The sequence below is a fragment of the Rhineura floridana genome, chromosome 19, assembly GCF_030035675.1.
Source record: "Rhineura floridana isolate rRhiFlo1 chromosome 19, rRhiFlo1.hap2, whole genome shotgun sequence".
Lineage (NCBI taxonomy): Eukaryota > Metazoa > Chordata > Lepidosauria > Squamata > Rhineuridae > Rhineura > Rhineura floridana.
Genome location: NC_084498.1, coordinates 25,469,657 through 25,491,318, shown reverse-complemented (window position 1 = coordinate 25,491,318; position 21,662 = coordinate 25,469,657). Strand labels below are relative to the sequence as shown.

Below are 21,662 nucleotides of genomic sequence, written 5' to 3'. Positions count from 1 at the left end.
CAGAGGGCAGGGCCCCATTCAGCAGAATGGGCAGGAAGCCCCCCCAAAAAACAAACACTGCAGGGGTGGCTTATCACATTTTAAAGGAATATTAATTAGGTCGGGGGCGGTGAGGGAGAGGCTGTCAGACCATTAAGTCCAGAGAGTCTAAAATTAGTTCTCTGCAGCACTGGATTGGCTTGCTGTTCATTTCATTTGGTCATCATAAAAGACATCAGACCTTTTGCTTTGACTCTGGATTCATTGCAACTCTTGTTTGCCTACTCTGAAAGGCCCTCCTCCCCATCTACAACCGCTCAACCGGCTCTCCCGCGGCTACTCCTCTTCCTCTTCAGCTGCCCCAAAGGAAAAGATCCCCCAAACCCTTCCAACTCTCCCCGAGTTCGCGCCAATCCAGCTTCTGTCCCATGGACGGAAGCTGCCGGTTGAGCCGCCGTCAGGTAAGGAGGCGATTTAACGTTTCGCCCGAGAAATGAACTCGCCAAATCGAGAGGGAAAGAAACCACCGGAGCTTGAAGGACAGCCGCTTCGGGATCTCTCCGTGGCGAGCCGCGTTTCCTCCGAACTCGAACCGAATTGGACTGCTCTGAAGGGCAGCTCCTGTGCCGGCGGAGAGCTTGCCCCCTCTTGCTTCCCCCCCCTTGCTTTGAGCGTGTGCGCTCCAGAGAAACTAAGTCAAAATCAGCATCAAAAGGAAGGCGAGAAGTTGTCCAAATTTGGGGAGGGAGGGAGCCAGAGATGCAGCCACCGCGGGACAGTTCTCACTCCAGCTCTGGCCCGCTCTGGATCCTCGCTCCAAAAGGGCGCTCAACCTTGAGGACGGCAATGCCAAGGGGACCTCCGCGGAAGGGCTCTGCGCTGGCACCGGCGGCGCTCGGTGCGCAGCCGGCCGGGCATCGCTGCTCCTGCCTGCCCGCAGCAGCCTTCGCTCCAGCGGCGCCTGGTCCTCATGCTGGCCTCTCGCTTTGCCCGCAGATCTTGGCCCGGGGAAAGCTCTCGTCTGCAGCGGCTGCCTCCTTCCCGAGCGCCGAAAGGGAAGCAGAGCGCATCGCTCCGTTTTCAGCACCCTGGACAGGGGCGCCGCGGGGCGCCGTGCTCGCCCGCCCCTCTCCTCGGCGCCGGGGGCCAATCTGCGGCAGAGAGACCGGCTCTGCTTAGTCGAGAGAGAGAGAGGTCAAGCACGTGAGAAATGCGAGGCGGGGGGGGGGGGGAGGAGAGGAAGCGAGCCGGGGGAGGTGTCTCTGCTCGTTGGTGGAGGATGGAAGGCGGGTGGTGAAGATTATCCAGCGCCGGAGAGAGAAGAAGAGGAGGAAGGGTTGGGTGTAGGAAGAGCAGGCAGGGGACGGAGGGGGAGTTGCATTACATCCCCAAGCATGTACCGTGCTCTTCTCTCCTCCCTCCCCTCCCCCACTTCCCAGGGATGCAGAGAAAGGCGACTTCAGAGTTCAGGGCTACAATGCAACCCGTCCTCCGAGTTAGACACGTAGCAGAGTCCAGCTGACGAGCCAGAAAGTTAGACGGGGGGGGGAGGGGGGCACATCTGCGCTTTACATTTAAAGCACCCTTGCAGCGCTTTAAACGCTCCTGGCTTCCTCCAGAGACTCCTGGGAGGTGTGGTTTGTGAAGGCTGCTGGGAGCTGGGTTCGGAAACTCCCTGTTCCCCTCACAGAACTGGGAACCGTAGCCTTGTGAGGGGAAGGGGGGCAATGGAATAAAATGCAATGTCAGAAATAAAAGAAGCAATTGAAATTTATGTATTTGTTTGTTTATTTATTATTTGATTTATATCCCCCCCCTTCCTCCCAGCAGGAGCCCAGGGCGGCACTTTAAATGCAATTTAAAACCCTCAGCATTTAGCACAGTATATTATGATCGCTGCAACAGGCAGAAAAATCATTTAATGGTCCCTCAGCAATTTTCAAGTGATCCTTGGGGGGAAAAAGGTTTGGGAACCGCTGTTCTACCCAGTGGAAATATTGTGCTTGAATTTATTTTAATTTATTTTAATGCTTCTTTTTAATAATTGTTCAAAGAGGAACATTCCCCCCCCCTTTTTTTAAAGAGAGGGGCATGTTGCAATCTGTCAGGAAAATGGGGCATTTTAGGTTTGTTTACACCATACTTTATTTGCATCCAAGTTAATGTCTATGGATATTTTCCTGTGTGTAAGCTTTTGTTTGTAAGGGGAAAGGCTGTAGCTCTGTGGTAGGTCATCTGCTTTGCATGCAGAAGGTCCCAGGTTCAATTCCTGGCACTAGTGTAGTGGCAAATTCAGAAGTGCAGGGTCCCTTTCATGATAGTCACAGCCATACCCCTTCCCCCTCTTTTTTGCTGCTGGGTTGAAGATGAGGTCCTCGTTAACACCTTCTCCCACAACAACAGACATCCCTAGAAGCAAATAAGCATAAAAGGGGAGAGAGTTAGCTACTGAAAAGAGTATTCTCAATGGCTGACTCATCTCCTTTCACTCTGATTGGCTCCAATCAGCAGGAAAGGACAAGGAAGCATGTTAGAAGACTCTTCTCAGTGGCTAGCACACACCTCTTTCATGCTGATTGGCTCATACGACACTGGAGACATAGGGACTCTGCTGGGATCCTGCTCCCAAAAAAGTAAGGGGTCTAAGCTCCCCTGAGACCCTGGACGACTACACCCCTGATTCCTGGTATATCTAGGTAGGCCTGGAAGACAAACATGACCAGTCAGTATAGATGGCACCGAGCTAAATGGGCAGTGGTTTGACTCTGCATAAGGCAGCTTCCTGCATCCCTGTGTTCCTGAGCATGTCAATCTCTTACAGCCTTGCACCACCTTAAAGATTAACACATTGATTATGGTATGTGCTTCCGTGGACTATTGTGCCTTCCATCTGATGTGTGAAGTGTTTATGTCAGAAGGGGAAGAGAGAATTGCAAACAGAGAATTCAGATAGAAATGAAATGTGGAAAAGTACAGACATTGATGATTACATTATGAAGCCATCCAGTAATTATTAAGTGCTAATTGGGACTTCCCCTCCCCCAAGACTTCTAGCCATGCCAAGAAACATAGATTGACAGGGAAAGTGTGTGGTAGTTTGACCCTTCGTTGATCTATAGCACAGTTTGCTCTGACAGATGTCTTTGAATGCCCAGCTAAGGACCACAGCAACCAAACTCTACTTGGCGTTTCTTTTACACAGCGAATTGTGGTGAAAAATCATGGAATACTCACATCCCCAATGCCAGCCAGCTGTTTTTACCGGGAAATTGTGACAAGCTTCCAGCATTTGCCCTCTGCTCCGGAGGCCCAACACAATGGAACGTGTAGGGGAGCCGGCTCCCAGTTAATGAAGTGATTTAATTACCACAGCTATAAAAGCAAACCAGCCTTGCGCTCCAAACACCTGCCTCAGCCCGTCAGAGAAATGAAGAGTCTGGCAGGGAGGTGAAGGCCCCTCTCACCACCGCCCTCTCCCACACTTACGGTCTAATATCTGCAAATCTAAGAATGCAAGAATAAAGCAAGAGCCCTTCAGCTGGACCTGGCCAGTGGTGCATCTAGTCCAGCATCCTCTTCTCACAGTGGCCAACTGGGAAGCCTCCTCTAGGAGGCCAGCAAGCAGGACCCGAGTGCGACAGCACTCTCCCTGTCTGCAATTCCTGGCCACCGGCATTCAGAGGTGTCTGCCTCAGACTGTGGTGCTGGAACATAGCTGTTGTGGAGGTGCATTGTTATTATCTTGTTGTTCACTGTTATGTTTTTATATTCTGTTTTATTTGTTTTGTTTTGACATTGTGTAAGTCGCTTGGTGACCTTCGGGTATCAAGTGACTAATAAACCTTGTTGTTGTTGTTGTTATTCATTGGCGCTCACTCGTGGCCGAGCAAGATTGACTTCCAAGATAAGGTCTTTAACGGTGGGTCCATAAGTGACTGTGGAGGCCAATTCTGGAGCCACACAGCTTCCCACAGTGAGGACATCGGTTTCCAGATGGAAGATGGTTGCAATGAGGATTTGTTTGACGTGCGTGCCTTCCGCTTAGCTCATTTGTCCCGTTCACCCTGTATTTGTGCTTCTTCGAAGTCCATTGCACCTTTGATAATAGCCGACCTCCATTTGGGATGTTCATGGGCCAAGATTTCCCATTCGCGATGGTCATGTTACATTTTTTTAGATTCACTTTAAGAACATCTTTAAACCTCTTTTGCTGAAGACGGTGATCAGGCAATACACACTATTATTATTATTATTATTAAGAATGCTGTTTTTATATCCATGTGCTCCACCTGCATTTTCTTGTTAGCAGCAACACTTAGAAGAGTTCAGATGGCCGTGTGTTCGACTACAGGAGCAAATGTTTGATAGTAGTCTTATCCATATTTTTGAGAGTATCCTTTGGCTACTAGCCTTGCCTTGTATCTATAACAACAACAACAATAGCAGCCACTGACAGCCTTATCCTGCATAAATGTGCCTAATCCTCTTCTAAAGCCACCTATGGTGGTGATCATCACTATTTCTTGTGGGAGCAAATTCCATAGTTTATGCACTGTGCATCTTCTTTGCATGCAGGTTCCAGGTTCAGTCCCCTGGCACGTCCAGGTAGGGCTGGGGAAGACCATTGCCCAAAATCTGGAAAGCCATTGCCAGTCAGTGTAGACAATATACTGAGCTAGATGGATGAATGGGAGGCTCTTCTTCTCTCTAATATTTTCATAGGAGGGTCTAGAGATTCTCACTCACCTTGTGAAACCTCCTAGTTTTTAGCTGAAGCACGAGAGAGAAAATGAGAACACAGGAAGAGCCCATCTAGTCCAGCATCCTGTTCTCATGCTGGTCAACCAAATGTCCCAATGAGAAGCCCACAAGCAGGACCTGAGGGCAAGAACATCTCGTCCCACTTGTGAATCCTCCCAACAACTGACAGCTGAGGCAGAACACAGCCATTGTGGCTATAAGCCATTGATAGCCTTATCATCCGCAAATTGGAACTGGGCACTTGGCTTGCAGAAGGCAGGGCAACAAGCCACTAAGAGGCCTGAAAAAAAGTTTAAGAAAACAGCTTCAGGTGGTTGCATTGCTACTCCATATCTGACAGGACCCAATCCACTTTCACCACTGCTTGCACGTCCCATCAGAGTTCAGAGGTCGTAACCGCTTACTCACACTCTCTCAACACCATTTCGCCAATCTTTTTAGAAGATGCTGGCGGTGCACCATAACCAGGTTTGGCAGAAGGGTTTCTGCCTCTTTTAACAAGCCCACACGTTAAGAACATAAGAAGCACCCTGATGGATTGGACCCAGATATTCATTTCACAGTATTCTCTTCCCAATAGATGCTTTTAGGATACCCATCAGCAGGGCATGGAGGAGTTAGTACTGTATTAGCTTGTCAACCTCAGTTCACCTTCTTCTATATTAGCCTTCCCTAACCCGGCACCCTGCAGAAGTTTTGGACTCCATCTTCCATCACCCCAGGCACCCTGGCCTTCCACTCCTTGAGGAAGGGGCAGACCTTTAGAGGGGTGACCTGCCCCTGGAGGCATGAAAGGCTTCAGTCAAGTCCCAGACACTCTAGGAGCAAGTAGCTCACTTAGAGCTCTCCATGGTGTTGAAACTACTGGTCTGCCTTACACTGACAGGTCAGGTCAGAACATTAGTCTACACAGGGATGGGGAACCTAGCATCCTCCAGACCATTATTCTTCCACCTTGGGTCCCCAGATGTTGCTGGACTACAACCCCCATCATCTCCATAGTCAATGGTCAGGAATGATGAGAGTTGTAGTCCACTAACATCAAGTTTGAAGAACAGTGGGTCTGTGTGTGTGTGTGTGTGCGCATGTGTAGAAACTTCTGAGTTTGCATGACTGGAATGTAATCTACTATACAAAAGTAAGAGTCCCATCCATAGCTCCACACACTTTTCCATCTGGCCTTGCATGGTATCTGTGGCCCCTGAAGGTTGCCCACAAAGGGAAATGGCCCCCTCAAGCTGAAAAAGTTTCCCCATTCCTGCATTACACCCGCCCATCTTCAAAATGGTACCTTTACTTTCATCCTGGTTGAAATGCCAGGCATACGGGGCTTAGACCGCAAAGCCCCAGAGCAGGGGGTGGGGAACACCTGACCCTCCAGATGTTGCTGAACTACAACTCCCATCAACCCCAGCAAGCATGGCCAGTGGGCCAGGGATGGTGGGAGGTTAGTTCAGCAACTTCTGGAGGGTCAAACATTCCCCACCCCTGCCCTAGAGGAGCAGCTTGGAGAGAGTGGGAGGGATCACTTGTACTCCAAGAGGGGCGGCTCCAGATGGAAAACCCTAACAGGCAGCTGGAGGGATTTGCAAATTTAAAGAGCAGATGAGGAAAAGAGCAGATGAGGAAAATTGCAGCAAGGGAATGTGCTGGCCATGTGACTGTGCAGAGTGGAGGCGGCCTTGCACTATAAACAGAGGCACAAGGAGGGTATTTTGGGAACAAGGTTTGAGAAAAATATGTGGAATGGGGGGGGGCTGACACACCAGACTTGGCAAAAGCAAGCCCACAATGTCGATCTTACATTGGGGTGGGGAATGTTCTTTTTTCAGCCCAAGGGCCACACTCGCTTCTGGGCAGCCTCCCGGGGGCCACATACTGGTGGTGGGAGTGGCCAGAGGCAAAAGTGGGCAGAGCAATGAATGTAAATTTTACTTGTGCACTAGCTTTTACACACATTCACACCCCTTTCTCTCTGTCCTCCTGGGCAAGCAAGAGGCATGTTCAGAGTTCAAGGATGCATCCTAGGCAGGCAAAAACATTCCAGGAAGGAGTGAAGCAGGGCCAGCAAGGGGTGTGGCCTGGGAGGAACCCCAAGGGTCAGCTAGAGTGAACTAGAGGTTGCCCACCCTTGCTCTAAATGGGCAAGCGCAGCTGCCTTGGGTGAGTCTTGTCCACAGAAGGAATCCCACTTGCAGAGGAATCTCACCCAAGTTCAGCATTAGAGAAAGCCTTCAGCTCCAGGGTTTTCAATTCTTTATTTTAATGGTTAAAGGAATATAAAAATAGCCAAACTGCCAACACACTCCAGACATCAAGATGGCAGATGCAACCATGCCTCCACTTTTTGGATAAAAGCTAGAATGTTGACTTCAAAAGGTGAAGCAAAAAAAGGGGGTGGGGGGAAAGAAGATGGTACAGTACAGGAAATCTTAGCATGACCCCCCGGTCCAGTCTGAGTTGGCTCACTTGCCTGAGTGACCAGGAGAGCTATTATTTCAGGTCATTTCTCCAATTGATTCCTTTAAACTATCGATATCCAGGCCTGGCACCTGCGGTCAGTCAAGGCAGGCACTGGCTGAGGGTCCCAGGGGCTTGGAAGGGTCTCTCACTGGCCCAACTAGGTCATGCCACCATTCACTGCCCTCCTCACTGGGCTTCCAGATACTTTCCAGCAGCAGGTGGCAATGCCACTTTTGAACTGAAGCCAAGCCCAGCTTCCATCTGAGGGGGCTGCCCCAGGGCCGGATTATCCATTAGGCTTAGTAGGCTGAAGCCTAGGGGCCTGGAGCTCTTGGGGGCCCATGATCCATGGAAGCAGGACAGGAGCCGCAGATCACGGGACAAGAGCTTCCGAACCGCCCCCCACTTCTCTTACCTTTTTCTATGCTGTTTTTTGCGGTTTGCCATCAATCAAGATGGTGGCTGAGGTTTCCCTAAGGGGCTGAAGCCTCTGCCACCATCTTGGCTGATGGCACGCATGCGTGCTACACGCACGGATTGTTGCCATCAACCAAGATGGCGACAGAGGCTTCAGCCCCTTAGGGAAACCTCGGCCACCATCTTGATTGATGGCAAACCTGTGCGCACAGCCACAAAAAGAGTGGAAAGGTATGTGAAGCAGGGGGATGGGATGCGACGGCAGGCAGCTCAGAACCAGCCTAGGGGCCCTCCTCAGCTTAATCCGGCCCTGGGCTTCCCACCACTTTAAGGTACTCAAAGTGACCTGTCTGCTTGCTTCCAGAACAGCGTTCTCCACCATATTGGAGGATGCAGGGCGGTCCATGTGACAGATACGCTGGTCTTTTCTTTTTGCAGAAGCATCCAATTGTATGCGATTCTTGGCCTGGCGTCTGAAGAAACTGCAGCCCTAGGAATTGTTTCTACCATTCTGCCGTTGGTGTGAAATAAGCCCATTTATGAACACCCTCCTCCCCAAACACAAATACAACACACACAGAGAAAAGCGTTGACAGGGGATCCGGGTAGCCCCAAATGCAGTGTACTGCCTTCAAGTCGATCCCGACTTATGGCGACCCTACGAATAGGGTTTTCATGGTAAGCGGTATTCAGAGGGGGTTCCCCATTGCCTCCCTCTGAGGCTGAGAGGCAGTGATTGGCGCAAGGTCACCCAGGGAGCTTCATGGCTGTGCGGGAATTCGAACCCTGATATCCCGGGTCGTAGTCCAGCACTTTAACCCAGCCTTTCCCAACCGGTGTGCCTCCAGATGTTGCTGGACCACAACTCCTATCTTTCCTGACCATTGGCAATGCTGGCTGAGGCTGATGGGAGTTGTGGTCCAACAGCATCTGGAGGCACACTGGTTGGGAAAGGCTGCCTTAACCAGTATATCCCACTGGCTCCTAAAAAGCTGCAATCTCTATATGCGGGGCTGGGGAGCCTGCAGGTGGCATTGGCCCCAGGCAGCATGGCTAATTGGGAGAGGGTGATTTTGTTATTTATATACTCAGTGCAGCCTGGTCCATTAGGGTAAACGGGGCACTGCCCCACCAACCTTAGTCTACCCTGACCCAGCCACTACCACTCCACCCACCTTCCTGCTTCCTCCTCCTCCACTGTAGTGTTGTTCCTCCTGAAACTCTGCAGCGAGGATGACGGGGACACAACTAGAATGAGTTGCTCTGCCTATCATTGCCTCTGCCTCTGCCTGTCACTGGCTCTGGCTCCTCCTACTGCTGGGCTCCCTGCCTCCCACCCCCCCAGTGGGCAACAGCCACCACCGTGACTGCAGGGCAGAGTGCAGCAACGACACACAACTGATTAAAAACAATGCAAAAATCATTAAAAGGACAGCTGCATAATGTTGGCATAAATGACGGGCCTTGTATGGCAGCAACGTTGGGGGGACCACCGTTTTACCTCTCCTGCCCCCTTCTCCCGCCCCCCACCCCAAACACACAGAGATTTTTTTTTCTCAGGCTGGGCAAATAAAGCACAAACCACACACCCCTTTTTTCCCTAGCAGAGCATTTGATTGTTTATTCAGTTGGGAGACTTTAGCAAGAGAGCAAGGTGCATGGGATATCCCCCCCCCCCGTGTAGCTGCAGTATGGTGTATGAGCTCACACTGCCTGTCAATTTCTGTACACGTACAAAGGGCAACAAAGGGGGGGAAAGAGAGTACAGGGCTCTTGAGAAAGGGCAGGACGTCAGCACAGGGGACACATGGCATGACTTTAAAGTTTACACCCACCCACCCTCACAGAGACAGATGTGCAGCACGGTCTCCCATCCCCTCTGGAGATCTTCCCAACACCTCTCCGTTCCCCTGAAGCTGAAGACTCAAATCCTGGCTACTTTCAACTCTCTCTCTCTCTCTCTCTCTCTCTTCCCCCCCTTCCCAGTTCTTAGGTGATCAATGCCATCCTTCTGGAAGGGTTGAGAATACGGCTTGCATCTCAGGGGTTGATTCCTTCTGTGGACATAGAGAGAGGCAGCCTGGAGGGGTTCTGGTCCCGACGAAATCACCACCGCTTCGGGGAGGGGGAGGTGATGGGAGGGAGGGAGGGAGGGTGAGGGCAGGCAGAGACTTCAGTTCTTCAGGATGGTTTCATAGGCCTGGAAAACGTGCTGGGCGACTTCGGGTGCACGACACTTCAGGGAAAGCTGAAGAGGAAGGGGGAAAAAAAAAATTCAGTGTCCAAGGCTACGTTTTGACCAGGCAAGCGGTGTTAGTAAACTGGAGCAAGTTTAATAATCCAGGAGGCCGGGGGAAAAGAAGCCATGCTAAGAGTTTAAAAGAGGACAGTTAAGCCAAGTTATTTGGAGAGGAGCAGAGAGTGGCCCACCTGCTGTCTTAGCTCAAGGTTGCCTTAAAAACGTTTCCCAGTAGAGGGAAAACTTCTCCTCCTGAAATAAAGGCAACATCCACACCAGACATTTAAAGGACAATCATAACACTTTAAACAGTCAGGGCTTTCCCCCCAAAGGAACTGGGGTTTAAGGGTGCTGAGAGTTGTTAGGACACCCCTATTCCCCTCACAGAGCTATAATTTCCAGATTGGTTTCACAATGAACCCCTCTTCCCTGTAGCTCTGTGAGGGGGAACAGAGGCTTATTTAACGACACTCAGCAACACCCTTAACAAACCACGTATCCCAGGATTCTTTGGGGGAAGCCCTGACTGCTTAAAGTGGTATGACATAGCTTTAAATGTCTGGTGCGGATGTGGCCACACCCATACACCCACAGGTCAATGCCTTCCTCTGCTGAAGGCACTGATGTCGACAAGAGACTCGGAACTGGATGATAACCCAACAGTGGCTTTCCTCTTGGTTCACTGCTTCAGGCGTTGTGAAGGACAGGGACAGCATCAAGGGTCACCACCCAGGAGCCACAGCCCAGAAAGAGGCCCACTGGTGAGAGCTCCCTAGGCCAGCTGCAGAGAGCCAGTGGACGGGGAGTGGCCCATGCAGCGCCCTCCAAATGTTTCTGGACTCCAGCTCACACCAGCCCCAGCCAGCATGGTCGGGGATGATGGGAGTTGGTGGGTCTTGGAGGGGGAGGGCAGGGGTTCCTAATTTATATATATAAAAAAGCAACATGAATCCTGCAAGCCTGAAGTCTGCCCTCTCCTGTATTGCGATACACATCACTTTAACCAAACTATGGCTCCGGGGCCATTCCCCATTGCTGGTACATTTGGTCTTCTAAATCCCTCCCAATCCCGCCAACCTCCAGCATGAACTGTTACTTGTTAGCATGGTGTTTGGGTGGTGGCGGGGCACTGCTGAAAGGAGCATCAGAAGCAAGCTGGGGGGGAGGAAGGGATGGAATAAAATGGTAGGGGGGTCAAGTGGAGAGTAGGCAGCTGGATTCAGAAGACTTTTTTTTTTAAGCAAAAAGCACACAAACGTTCTGCTAACCTCCAAGTCCTGAAAGGTCGGGGTGGGGTGGGCCCATGGGGGGCAGATGGACACGCAGCAACAAAACACACACACAAAAACACAAAAGATTAAATTGTCACCCCAAAGGGAAAGAACGTTGAGCACAACCAAAACAGGAAGGAAAAATGACAGAGTGTCACCTGATCTATCCCAGTGGACATTTTGGGGAGAGGCGGTGGAAAGGAGGCGGCGAAGGGGGTGGTGGTAGTCGTGTCTCATTTCAGATGAACAATTCAAGGCAGACAAAAAAATTGGGTTGGGTTGGGGAGAAGGGTTCAGCAGCAACCCTTCGGCAAAGACTCTGGATACCGAGGATAGAGTCTTCTTGGTGGTGGCCCCCTGACTATGGGATGCTCTCCCCCAGGGAGGCTCACACTTTATAAAAAAAATCCACAGGCTTTTAAATCTGGCTGATTCCCCTATCCCCCACTGACCTTTTTCACGTGACTTTTAAAATTGCTAGGCACTGAGCAAAACCAACATGGACCTGACAGCAACGGTCTGCCAGATTGGGCATTGGCTGTGGATCCCAGCAGGGAAGGCAATGAGTTGGCATGGCTGAGTCAGGCCAGTAAGAGGCCTTTCTGAGCCTCTGGGGAGCTTGGCCAGTGCCCAACCCGGCCAACTGTTGGCGCCGGGCCAGAGGTGTGCTATTTCTAATTTTTGCACAGTACCTAGCAATCTGAAGAGCACCTATACATTTCACAGATTTATTTATACCAAAACTAATGACAGAGCTGGAAAGAGAGTCTCTAAAACAGCAAGAGAGAGAGAGAGAGAGACACGCACAAACGAGGAGGGGCGTACCGTGAAGTTGGGGTTCCCTGGTTGGATTCGCAGCTCGGCCAGGACCCAGATGCCGTTGGTCAGCTTGAGCGACTGGTACAGCATGTCTTGACCTTCAACATTCCTCTTTGCAATGGTGAAGATGTTGCTGCCTTGAAGCTTGCTGCTAATTGTGTCTGTGGGACGGGAAAACACACATATATACACATAACTTGGCGTTAAGCAGGGTTGTGCTTATGCCACAAAAGGACACACATACAAAATGGAATGGGGTACAGAGTTCAGTTTCCTGAGACTCCCAGCTTTCTTTTTAATTGAAAGAAGCAAGTTTCTAGCCCTTATGTTTGCAGGAGCACCCAGCGTGGGCACCATCTAGCAAACCTCTCAAAATCTAGAAGCGTGAATGACAGTCAGGGTCTGAACATCCTGCACAGCCTTTTGCCTATGATTAGCTACAACGGCATAAAAAGTATGCAAACAAGTTATGCAGATAAAGCATAATTGACGTAGGTCAGAGAACTCGAGATGCTTTTGCTACGGAATGCACGATGCTCTAAGTATAAAAAAGTTGCCTTCCTACAGATCTGTGTATTGCTATTACTATTTAGTATTTAATTCATTTATGGTTTCCCACGAGACACCCCCGCCGCCCCGGAAGCAATTTACAATATAATCAATTGAATGCCACACTGCCTTGGAAAAGGGATTGAAGGGAGAGGCGTAAAAGGTCATCCACAGCTGCTTTTCTCTGCGGTAAGTTGCACGCAAACACAGGAATGGGGAATGAGCAGAGCAGCAAGTCTGAGCATTTTGGGCCAGCACAGTTCTTCCAGAAAAATAGCCAAAATTCCTGCTTCTTAATTATACCGGTACAGGGGGAAATGGAGCTGGATCCTCCAATTCCCTCAAAAGCAGCCAAGGATGGCCTGTTAGGGTGCATGGGGCACTGCCCCACCAACCTCTGTCTGCCCTCAGCCAGCCCCCCACTTGCCTGCCCTCCTACTTAAAAGCCAACCCAGGGAGTGGCCTTGGCTGCCAGCTTCCTCCTCCTCAGTCTTAGTTTTGCTCATGCAGAACCCGGCGGGAAGGAGGACTAGAACTAGCTGGCTCTGCCCCGCCAGTCCCAATGGGCACCAGCCACCACTGGTCAAGAGGTTCTCACACACATCAGGTAGGGCAAGCTTAGGTCTATCACTGGCTATACATGAGTAGGCACAGCAGGCCATCCGAGCTCCTTAGTCAAGTACCAGCTACAATGTGCCCGGGGTATGGTCTGAAGGCACCTGAGGCCACCACCTTGCTGAAGCTAAGCAGGTCTGGGTCTGGCCAGTGCCTGGATGGGAGACCACCTGGGAACCTCATGTGTGCCACTTTGGGTTCCTTGATGAAAGAAAACCAGGATATAAACTAAGAAAATAAAGGAGATATCTTGATTTGCATTATAGGGGAAGGCAATCGGAAACCCCCTCTGAATACCGCTTACCATGAAAACCCTATTCATAGGGTTGCCACAAGTCGGGATCGCCTTGAAGGCAGGCCAGTTCCAATTGGTTTGCAAACACAAGCTTGCTCCCGCTTTTAATTTCCCATGTACCTTTGGAGAGTACACACCTTGGAATGTAGGAAGTTGCCTTATTCAGAGTCAAAGCACTGGTCCACCTAAGTCAGTGCTGTCTACACTGACCGGCAGTGGCTCTCTGGGATTTCAGGCAGGAGTCTCTCCCAGCTCTACCTGGAGATGTCACTGGGGATTGCGTTTGGGACCTTCTGTATGCAAAGCAGACACTCCTCCTCCAGCCTACAGCCCTTCCCCGTAAAAAGTCAGCGTGTGAGAATCGCCGCACAGCGGCTGACTCCCTCCATACAACACAGAAAGCCGGCTGAGCTCTTGGGAGAGCTTGAGCGCCCGACCAGCAGCTGCTGTGGCAAAAATGCCGGATTAGAGAGCTCTCTTTTCACCTGTGCTGAGAGGGCAGTCTTTGATCTGGAACTGTGCTTCGTTCTCGTTGGGAATGTCCTTCCAGGTGGCCAGGAACATCTGTCGCTCTGGAGGAGGGAGAAGCAGAGAGGGGCTGAACAATGGGGTGGGGGGAAGACTACTGGGGGCTCCTTCCCTCCCACACACCCCTCTACGTCCCAGAGTCTCGCCAACCTACCCATTTTCCCATCTTCCACAAAGAGGATGTGCAGAGGGAAGAGGGTGCTGAAGTAGAATACGTCTATGTTATTCTTCACAGCCACCTGGAATCAAAGGGGAATAAAGAAAAAAGATGCAGGTTCTCTGGCTAGACTGGGGCCCACCAAGAGATATTCGGGCACAGAGTTCCAGAGCCGGGCCGTGCGTACATGCTGTGATTTCTGCAGCAGAGCACGGGACGTGAGGTTGGGCACAGAACTTTGTTTCGGAACACAGCTCAGGTTTCTGGCCCTTACAGCCGTGAAGATACGCTCAAAGAGTAACAGAGAAAGCCTGCCGAAACAGAAGTCAGAGGAAAGTCTGAATAAGATTCGCCAAGTGGTGAGATTCTGTGCCTTGCAAAGTTCTTGGCCTCTCTTTCTGGCGAGGAAACAATCGTGCAAAGGAGGTTGGAGTGAACGATTAAAGTTTGCTTTCCTAGGCATGGAATTGGATTTCCATTTTTTTTTACAGATCCCCTGAGATTACGTCAATCAGAATCACAGGAAGTTGCCAAACATACCACGACCAGCTAGGCCGAGTGCTGTCTGCTCTGATGGGCAGCGGCTTCCCAAGGTCTCAGGCACTCTGTCCCTTTGTCATCAGAAGATCTTTTGACCCGGAGATGCTAGGAACTTAACCTGGGACCCAGCATGTAAAGCAAGCGGCTCTGCCACGAAGCTACGATCCCTCCCAACGACACAGCCGTGCCTCACAGGCACACAGGAAGCTGCCTCATATCGAGGTCCATCTGGCTCAGTAATGCCGACACTGACCAGCAGCGGCTCTCCCAGCCCTACCTGGAGATGCCATTGGGGACCGAACTGGGGGCTTCTGCACGCGAAGCGCAGGCGTTAACCCCTGGGCCACAGTCCCTCTACCACCCCCACCTGTTGACAGCCCGACGCCACCTTGCCTCACCTGGAGGTTGTTCAGGGGATCCATCTTCATGACCGAGCCAATGGTGCTGAGCGGGAGAGAGAGCTCTACGCTCTGGTTCGGGGCAAGGGGGGCGTGGACCTGGAGAGGCGCTGCGGGGGCCAAGCCGAAGCTGAAAAGGAACACCCAGTGAGAAGGCCACGGGCCGGGCAGCGGCGACAGGGGCTGCTTACATGGAAAGGCAGCAGCGAAACGTGCGTGCCTTGAGAAGCCTGACCTTGGATGCCAGGCTGGCGTGAGTCGGCAAGGTAGGAAGCCAAGAGACTGAGAGCTACAGCCCAACAGGAAGCTGCCCTATGCTGAGTCCAACCCATTGGTCCATCTAGCTCAGGACTGGCTACGCTGACTGGCAGCAGCTCTCCAGGGTTCTGGGCATGGCGCCTCTCCCAACCCTATCTGTGTTTCCACCTGCCTTCCACCTAGCAGTTTTTCCTAATCTAGATAGGAAGCAGCAAAAGCCAAGAAAAAAGTGGTACCGAAAGCCAAGGAACATCAGAAGAGCCTGCTGGATCAGGCCAGTGGCCCATCTAGTCCAGCATCCTGTTCTCACAGTGGCCAACCAGGTGCCTGGGGGAAGCCCGCAAGCAGGACCCGAGTGCAAGAACACTCTCCCCTCCTGAGGCTTCCGGCAACTGGTTTTCAGAAGCATGCTGCCTCTGACTAGGGTGGCAGAGCACAGCCATCACGGCTAGTAGCCATTGATAGCCCTGTCCTCCATGAATTTGTCTAATCTTCTTTTAAAGCCGTCCAAGCTGGTGGCCATTACTGCATCTTGTGGGAGCAAATTCCATAGTTTAACTATGCGCTGAGTAAAGAAGTACTTCCTTTTGTCTGTCCTGAATCTTCCAACATTCAGCTTCTTTGAATGTCCACGAGTTCTCATATTATGAGAGAGGGAGAAGAACTTTTCTCTATCCACTTTCTCAATGCCATGCATAATTTTATACACTTCTATCATGTCTCCTCTGACCCGCCTTTTCTCTAAACTAAAAAGCCCCAAATACTGCAACCTTTCCTCATAGGGGAGTTGCTCCATCCCCTTGATCATTCTGGTTGCCCTCTTCTGAACCTTTTCCAACTCTATAATATCCTTTTTGAGATGAGGCGACCAGAACTGTACACAGTATTCCAAATGCGGCCGCACCATAGATTTATACAACGGCATTATGATATTGGCTGTTTTATTTTCAATACCTTTCCTAATTATCCCTAGCATGGAATTTGCCTTTTTCACAGCTGCCGCACACTGGGTCGACATTTTCATCGTGCTGTCCACTACAACCCCGAGGTCTCTCTCCTGGTCGGTCACCGCCAGTTCAGACCCCTTGAGCGTATATGTGAAATTAAGATTTTACAAATAAGGAGATTTGGCACAAGCCACCTTTCAAAAAAAGAAGAAAAGTATCCTGTTGGAATTGCTAGTTTTGTACCTCAAAACTGAGACTAGTGTATATTCGGTACAGGTCTGGTGTTTTATTTTTTTTTAAGGGCTTCTACATCCCAACACTTAAATGGGCTCGTGAATGAAAACCTGTTTTAAGAGGAAGAGGTCTGTGCTTTCAGAAGGCAGATTTAACTAGGTTCCATTTCAATAGCGCTTATGCCTCTGCGGAGTGGGAGATGTGGAAACCGTTGCTCGTGCGCTGTTGTACTGTCTTTTTTATCAGGACTCCCGACTTGATCTTATCAGCCAAATTCTTCAAAAAAAAAATCCCAGGGAGGTCTGATGCATTTTATTTAAGAGTATTTCCTTTTCGATCGGAACCTGCAGGCCACATATCGTGTGGCAAGATTTTGTGCATCAGCTGTTACCTGTCGGAGAGCGATGACATAATCATCATAGCAGCTAACCTTCTGGGGGCTTTTTGCCCACTGCGGTATTTATTCAAAACCACTAGAGTCATATTATCACATGTTGCAACTGTTTGTTTTGTTCTCTGTATAATGTCGATATGTTTTTATAGTTTTTAAAATATTTTGTAGTGCTGGTCTTTGACCGTAATAAATGATTGATTGATTGACTGCTCTCTCAATCTGGACCTCGGGGCTCAAAGGCCATGCCCCCTACCATACCCACTCCATGTCCTCGAGTGCCCTGCCATAGCCCTGACAGTTGCCCCCTCTCACATGCAGCCAATAGGCTCCACTTTCATACCCTCTTCATGCCCCCTGCAGGGGCCACAGCAGTCACAGTCCCATTCATGGCCCAGCCCACCACTAGCATGTGGCCCCCCGGAAGCTTGCCTAAGAGGAAATGTGGCCCATTGGCTGAAAAAAGGCTCCCCAACCCTGGCCTTAGCTCGATAAGCCTCTTCAGTCAACTTCTTAGAGGGTCAGTTGAGTTCATCAGGCACTCAGTGAGACAAAATTCATCATGAGAGGCTAGCTGGCTACAACTCTCTCCAAATTGAGTGGGAGGGTGGGGAAAGGCCACATGAAAACCTGGCATGGACGAGAAAGAGGTGACAACTGGAGGCTTTACCTGTTCCGGTTGAACTGGATGGCGAAGTCAGACATGACCTGGAGGGCCTTGTTTGACAGCACGAGGTCCATAGAGATAGAGCCCACCTGCCGGCTGAAGGTACCCGAAATCTCCAGACCCTTGGCCTTCACTGCTGGGAGCCAGACCTAAAATTGTACAAGGCAACCACAATCAACACACCAGCGTTGGATACGGACTAAGGCAGTTGCACTTCTAAATCCCATCAATTGCAACAGGAACCAAGTCAAGAGTAACTCGTCCCACTGATTTCAATGGGGCCCAAATTCAGCCAACTCAGCTCTGCACCCAATCCACTCTTTATACCATACACTTTTACAAGACACAAGAGGACTGGTCCCTGACTGTGAGAAGTTTACAATCCAAAATTCGACACCAAGACAAGTAGCTTCAGCTCGTTGATTTCAATGGGTCTAATCTGAGTTTGACTAAAACTGGATATCCCCCCCACCCCCAAAGAATCACCTCATCCCTCTCAGCCTTAAGCCTACTTGCAGGGCCTGTTTTTGTTTTTACTTCTGAACGGCGCTTAAATGTTTTTGGCAAAATATTCTCACTGTCATTTTTGTTAATAATAATCTGTGAGCTGCCCATTTTGCTGGTGCTAGGGGATGAGGGGAGAGAGAAGCCACACAAAATTGAACTAGTTCAGCATTTAGCCCGGGACGGGGAACTGGTGACCCTCTAAATATTGTTGGACTCCAGCCAACATGGCCAATGATCAGGGATGTTGACCTAACAGTAGGGCCAGCTCCAACAGTGAATGAGAGTACGTTAAGACTACAGCAGGGTTGGCCCTCCAGATGTTGTTGGACTTCAACTACCATCATCCTTCACCACTGGGCATGCTGGTTGGGGGATGATGGGAGGTGAAGTCCAACAACATCCGGAGGGCCACAGACGTTCCCAATCCCCGATCGAACCCAAAGGGAAGATGCCCATTACCCAAAGAGTGCACAGTTCTATCAAGCAGAGGGAACAGCAGCTCTAAGCACCTTATGAGTGAAGCTACTGAGAGCTACATAGTCCTTGGGCTGCATCCATCGGATAGCCCTGCTAGAGCAGACCCACTGAAATGAACGCACTAGTAACTTAGGTCCATCCACTTCAAAAGCACTGGCTACAACCCCTCGGGTCGCTGGTACTCCTCTGAGGCCAACGCTACTCACCGTTTTGGAAGCTACGTAGGATCCGGACAAAGTGCCCACGCCACTGGCCAGGTCGAAGAGGTCTCCCAAGCCCCCGCCAAGGGGGGCACCCAAGTTGGAGGGCATGACCGCACTGGGCGCTGCAAAGCTGGGGCCTCCCATCTGTAGGGAGAGGAGGACATCCAGGTGTTAAAAGGGCAGAGAGGCAACTCAAAAGGCAGGCGGGAAAACGTGTGCGTAGAGGAGAAGGTCCGAGGGTAGGGAGCACAGGAACAAGAGGAATTGTATAGACCTGCATCAGTTGGCACCCCTTTGGGGGCCGGGGAAGCTAATGTATTAGAAGAACAGACAAATACAGAAGCTCTCATAGGAACCTGCCTTACCCTGAATCAAACCATTGGGTCCATCTAGTTCCGGTCTTGCCTTCACTGACTGGCAGCAGTTCTCCAGGGTTTCAGGCAGGGGACATTCCCAACGCTATGTGGAGATGCCCTTGGGGACTGAACCTGGGGCCTTCTGAATGCAAAGCAGATGCTCTAACCACTGAGCTACGGCCCTACCTGGAAGGTCAATAGCATGACTTACATTTAAACACACACATGCACGGGAGACGGACAAGCCCAAGCTCTGCAAAATTTGGGGGAGGAAATTTCTCCCAAGGACATGGCATATATATATATAAAAAAGGCCCTGCTGGATCACACCAAAACAATCCAGCATCCTGGTCCCTACAGTTGCCAACGAGATGCGCCAAAGGGAAATCCATGGAACATGACATGCATACCCACAGCTCTCTCCTGCTTTCTGTCCTTGACAACAGTCAATGGGTCCTGGACACAGAGATCCCCAGTAGCTATTGACAGACCCTTACACTCCCCCTTTAAATTTCCCAATTCCCTTTCAAAGTCATCTGGGGCACCGCTTCATCTTGTGGCAAGGAGTTTCATAAACTAAACACACGTTCTGTTTACTGCCTGATCAGTTGCAACTCTGCTGCCAAAACAGTTTCGTCAGATGACACGCTGGTTAGGTTCTATCTCGGGGTGGGGAGACTCTGGCCTGTGGGCTAACCTTGACCCACAAGGGGGTCCAAGTTAGCCTGCAAGGCTGTTTTACCCAAACCACGCCTACCCACCAGACGACATGATGGGCAGGAGGGCGGAGTTGAATTCTGAGCTTGCAGGCTTCCCATCGGGGCATCTGATTGGCCACTGGGTGAACAGGATGCTGGACTGAGCCGATCCAGGAGCCAGCTACTCTTCTTATGTTCTTAAAAGGGTATTGTGAGAAAGGGAGGAGAGACCTCTCTCAACAGGTTCACTTGCTGTTGGGGAGGATTGCAAATGGACTCCAGCATCCTACAGGCACCTGTCCACCCACCCTGGACCCTGTTTGCCAGAATGAAAGAGGAAAGGGGGGGAATAAGGGCAGCTCGTGGACATGAAGGCACATTTCAGAAAACCAGTAAGAGGGCAGAGTCATACCCCTTCGGATTCGTCCCCCATCTCCAAGAAGAAGCAGACAAGGTGGAAGAGAAGTGCCAGCCACATGCAGAAAGAGACAAAAAAAAGATGGGGGGCAGGAGAGAGAGAGAGGGAGAGGGAGGGAGAGAACAGAAAGGGGGTGAAAGAGAGGTTAGTCAGTCAGACCACAACACACAGATGCCAGCCATTGCACTACCACTGCAGAGACAGTTCCCCAGAAAAGCAAACACATTCTTTCTTTCCTAAGCTGCCCAAGGGGAACATGTGTTCTTAAGCTGGTGGTCCCCGAACTTTCCCGCTTCTTCCCCCCCGTGGACCACTTGAAAATTGCCGAGGGTCTTAGCAGGCCACTTAAATGATTTCTGCCAGTTGTAACATTTGGAGTGCGCTGTGCTAGGTGGTTTTTTAAATGTTCATTTTTAATTTTGGTGCTTCTCCTATTTCTTACGTTGTGGCTCAGTCGGAGAGCATCAGCCGCACACGCAGAAGGGCCCAGGTTCAATCCCCCGGCATTTGCAGGAGCGTCTCCTGTCAGAAATCCTGGACAGCCATGGCTGGTCAAGTGTAGACCACACACTGCACTAGACAGGCCATTGGCCTGACTCAGTATAAGGCAACTTCCTGCGCGTTACAAGGTGACTTCCATCGAATTAAGAGTGTAATGCAATTAAACACCATGTAAGAAACATAAGCAGCAACAAAAATGCAAGTAAAACTCAGGCGAATGTTGAATATGGACACACCGTGGGCCGCCTGGCAGAAGCTCACAGACCACTGGTGGTCTGCAGACCACAATTTGGGAACCCCTGTTCTAAGCAAGTTTCCTCCCCAACCCCAAACAGCCCCTCAAGCGTATGACGTACCTGCCAACCTTGTAAGAAGTCTGGAGACCCAGGAAAGGTACTTAATCCCCAAGGCCCCTGCATACCTAATCATTTATGTCCTAAAGGTGGGGATAACACAGTGTTGAATGCGGCCCTAAAACAGTGGGAGGGGGGGAACGGAACCAACTCTTTTGAATTCATTAGCTGCCTTTCTGTGAAAAAGTCCTCGAAGACCAATGGCTTCCATCCATCGCTCACCAGAGTAGACCCACTGAAATTGACGAACGCGACTTGGGCCCATTAATTTCAATGCCTCTGCTCTGGACAGAATCTTATATCCGTACACAATCTTGACACAGAGACAACATGACAGACTAATAATCAAAAGCCACAGCAACAGACCATAATAGCAGCAGCGTTTATATAGCTGTTATTGAGGATTCAAAGCACTTCACAAACATGGTGTGTGCCTTATAACATGTTAATTTCATTGAAAACAAAACCCAAGTTCCCAGTCCTTATGACTGTGAAGGTAAGCCTTGTCCACACACTTTCAAGCCCGTTTGGTATTTCAGAAAAATCAGAAGAGATAAATGAGTAAGAACTCCATTGGTTGTGGGTAGGACTCCCATGCCTACCAAGCCATGAAATTATGTA

The 21,662-nt window shown here is 50.5% G+C and overlaps 1 protein-coding gene and 1 non-coding gene across 3 annotated transcripts in view; both read right to left on the bottom strand.

Annotated features, from left to right (window-relative positions):
* Positions 1 to 9,212: 9,212 nt before the first annotated feature.
* AP1B1 (adaptor related protein complex 1 subunit beta 1) overlaps positions 9,213 to 21,662 on the bottom strand; it is a 34,701-nt gene continuing 22,251 nt past the window's right edge. The window contains exons 15-22 of one of the 2 annotated variants that reach the window (XM_061602567.1): positions 20,182 to 20,202; positions 18,719 to 18,859; positions 17,532 to 17,677; positions 15,032 to 15,161; positions 14,091 to 14,175; positions 13,894 to 13,980; positions 11,956 to 12,110; positions 9,213 to 9,868 (exon numbers count right to left, since the gene is read on the bottom strand). In XM_061602567.1, the coding sequence (XP_061458551.1) occupies positions 9,794 to 9,868; positions 11,956 to 12,110; positions 13,894 to 13,980; positions 14,091 to 14,175; positions 15,032 to 15,161; positions 17,532 to 17,677; positions 18,719 to 18,859; positions 20,182 to 20,202 (840 nt within the window). In that variant the 3' untranslated portion in view covers positions 9,213 to 9,793. The remainder of the gene's footprint in view (positions 9,869 to 11,955; positions 12,111 to 13,893; positions 13,981 to 14,090; positions 14,176 to 15,031; positions 15,162 to 17,531; positions 17,678 to 18,718; positions 18,860 to 20,181; positions 20,203 to 21,662) is intronic. The other variant, XM_061602568.1, reaches the window with a different exon arrangement.
* Positions 17,348 to 17,442, bottom strand: LOC133373584 (small nucleolar RNA SNORD125). The gene has a single exon (XR_009759711.1). It is a non-coding gene; the product is annotated as a small nucleolar RNA SNORD125 (small nucleolar RNA).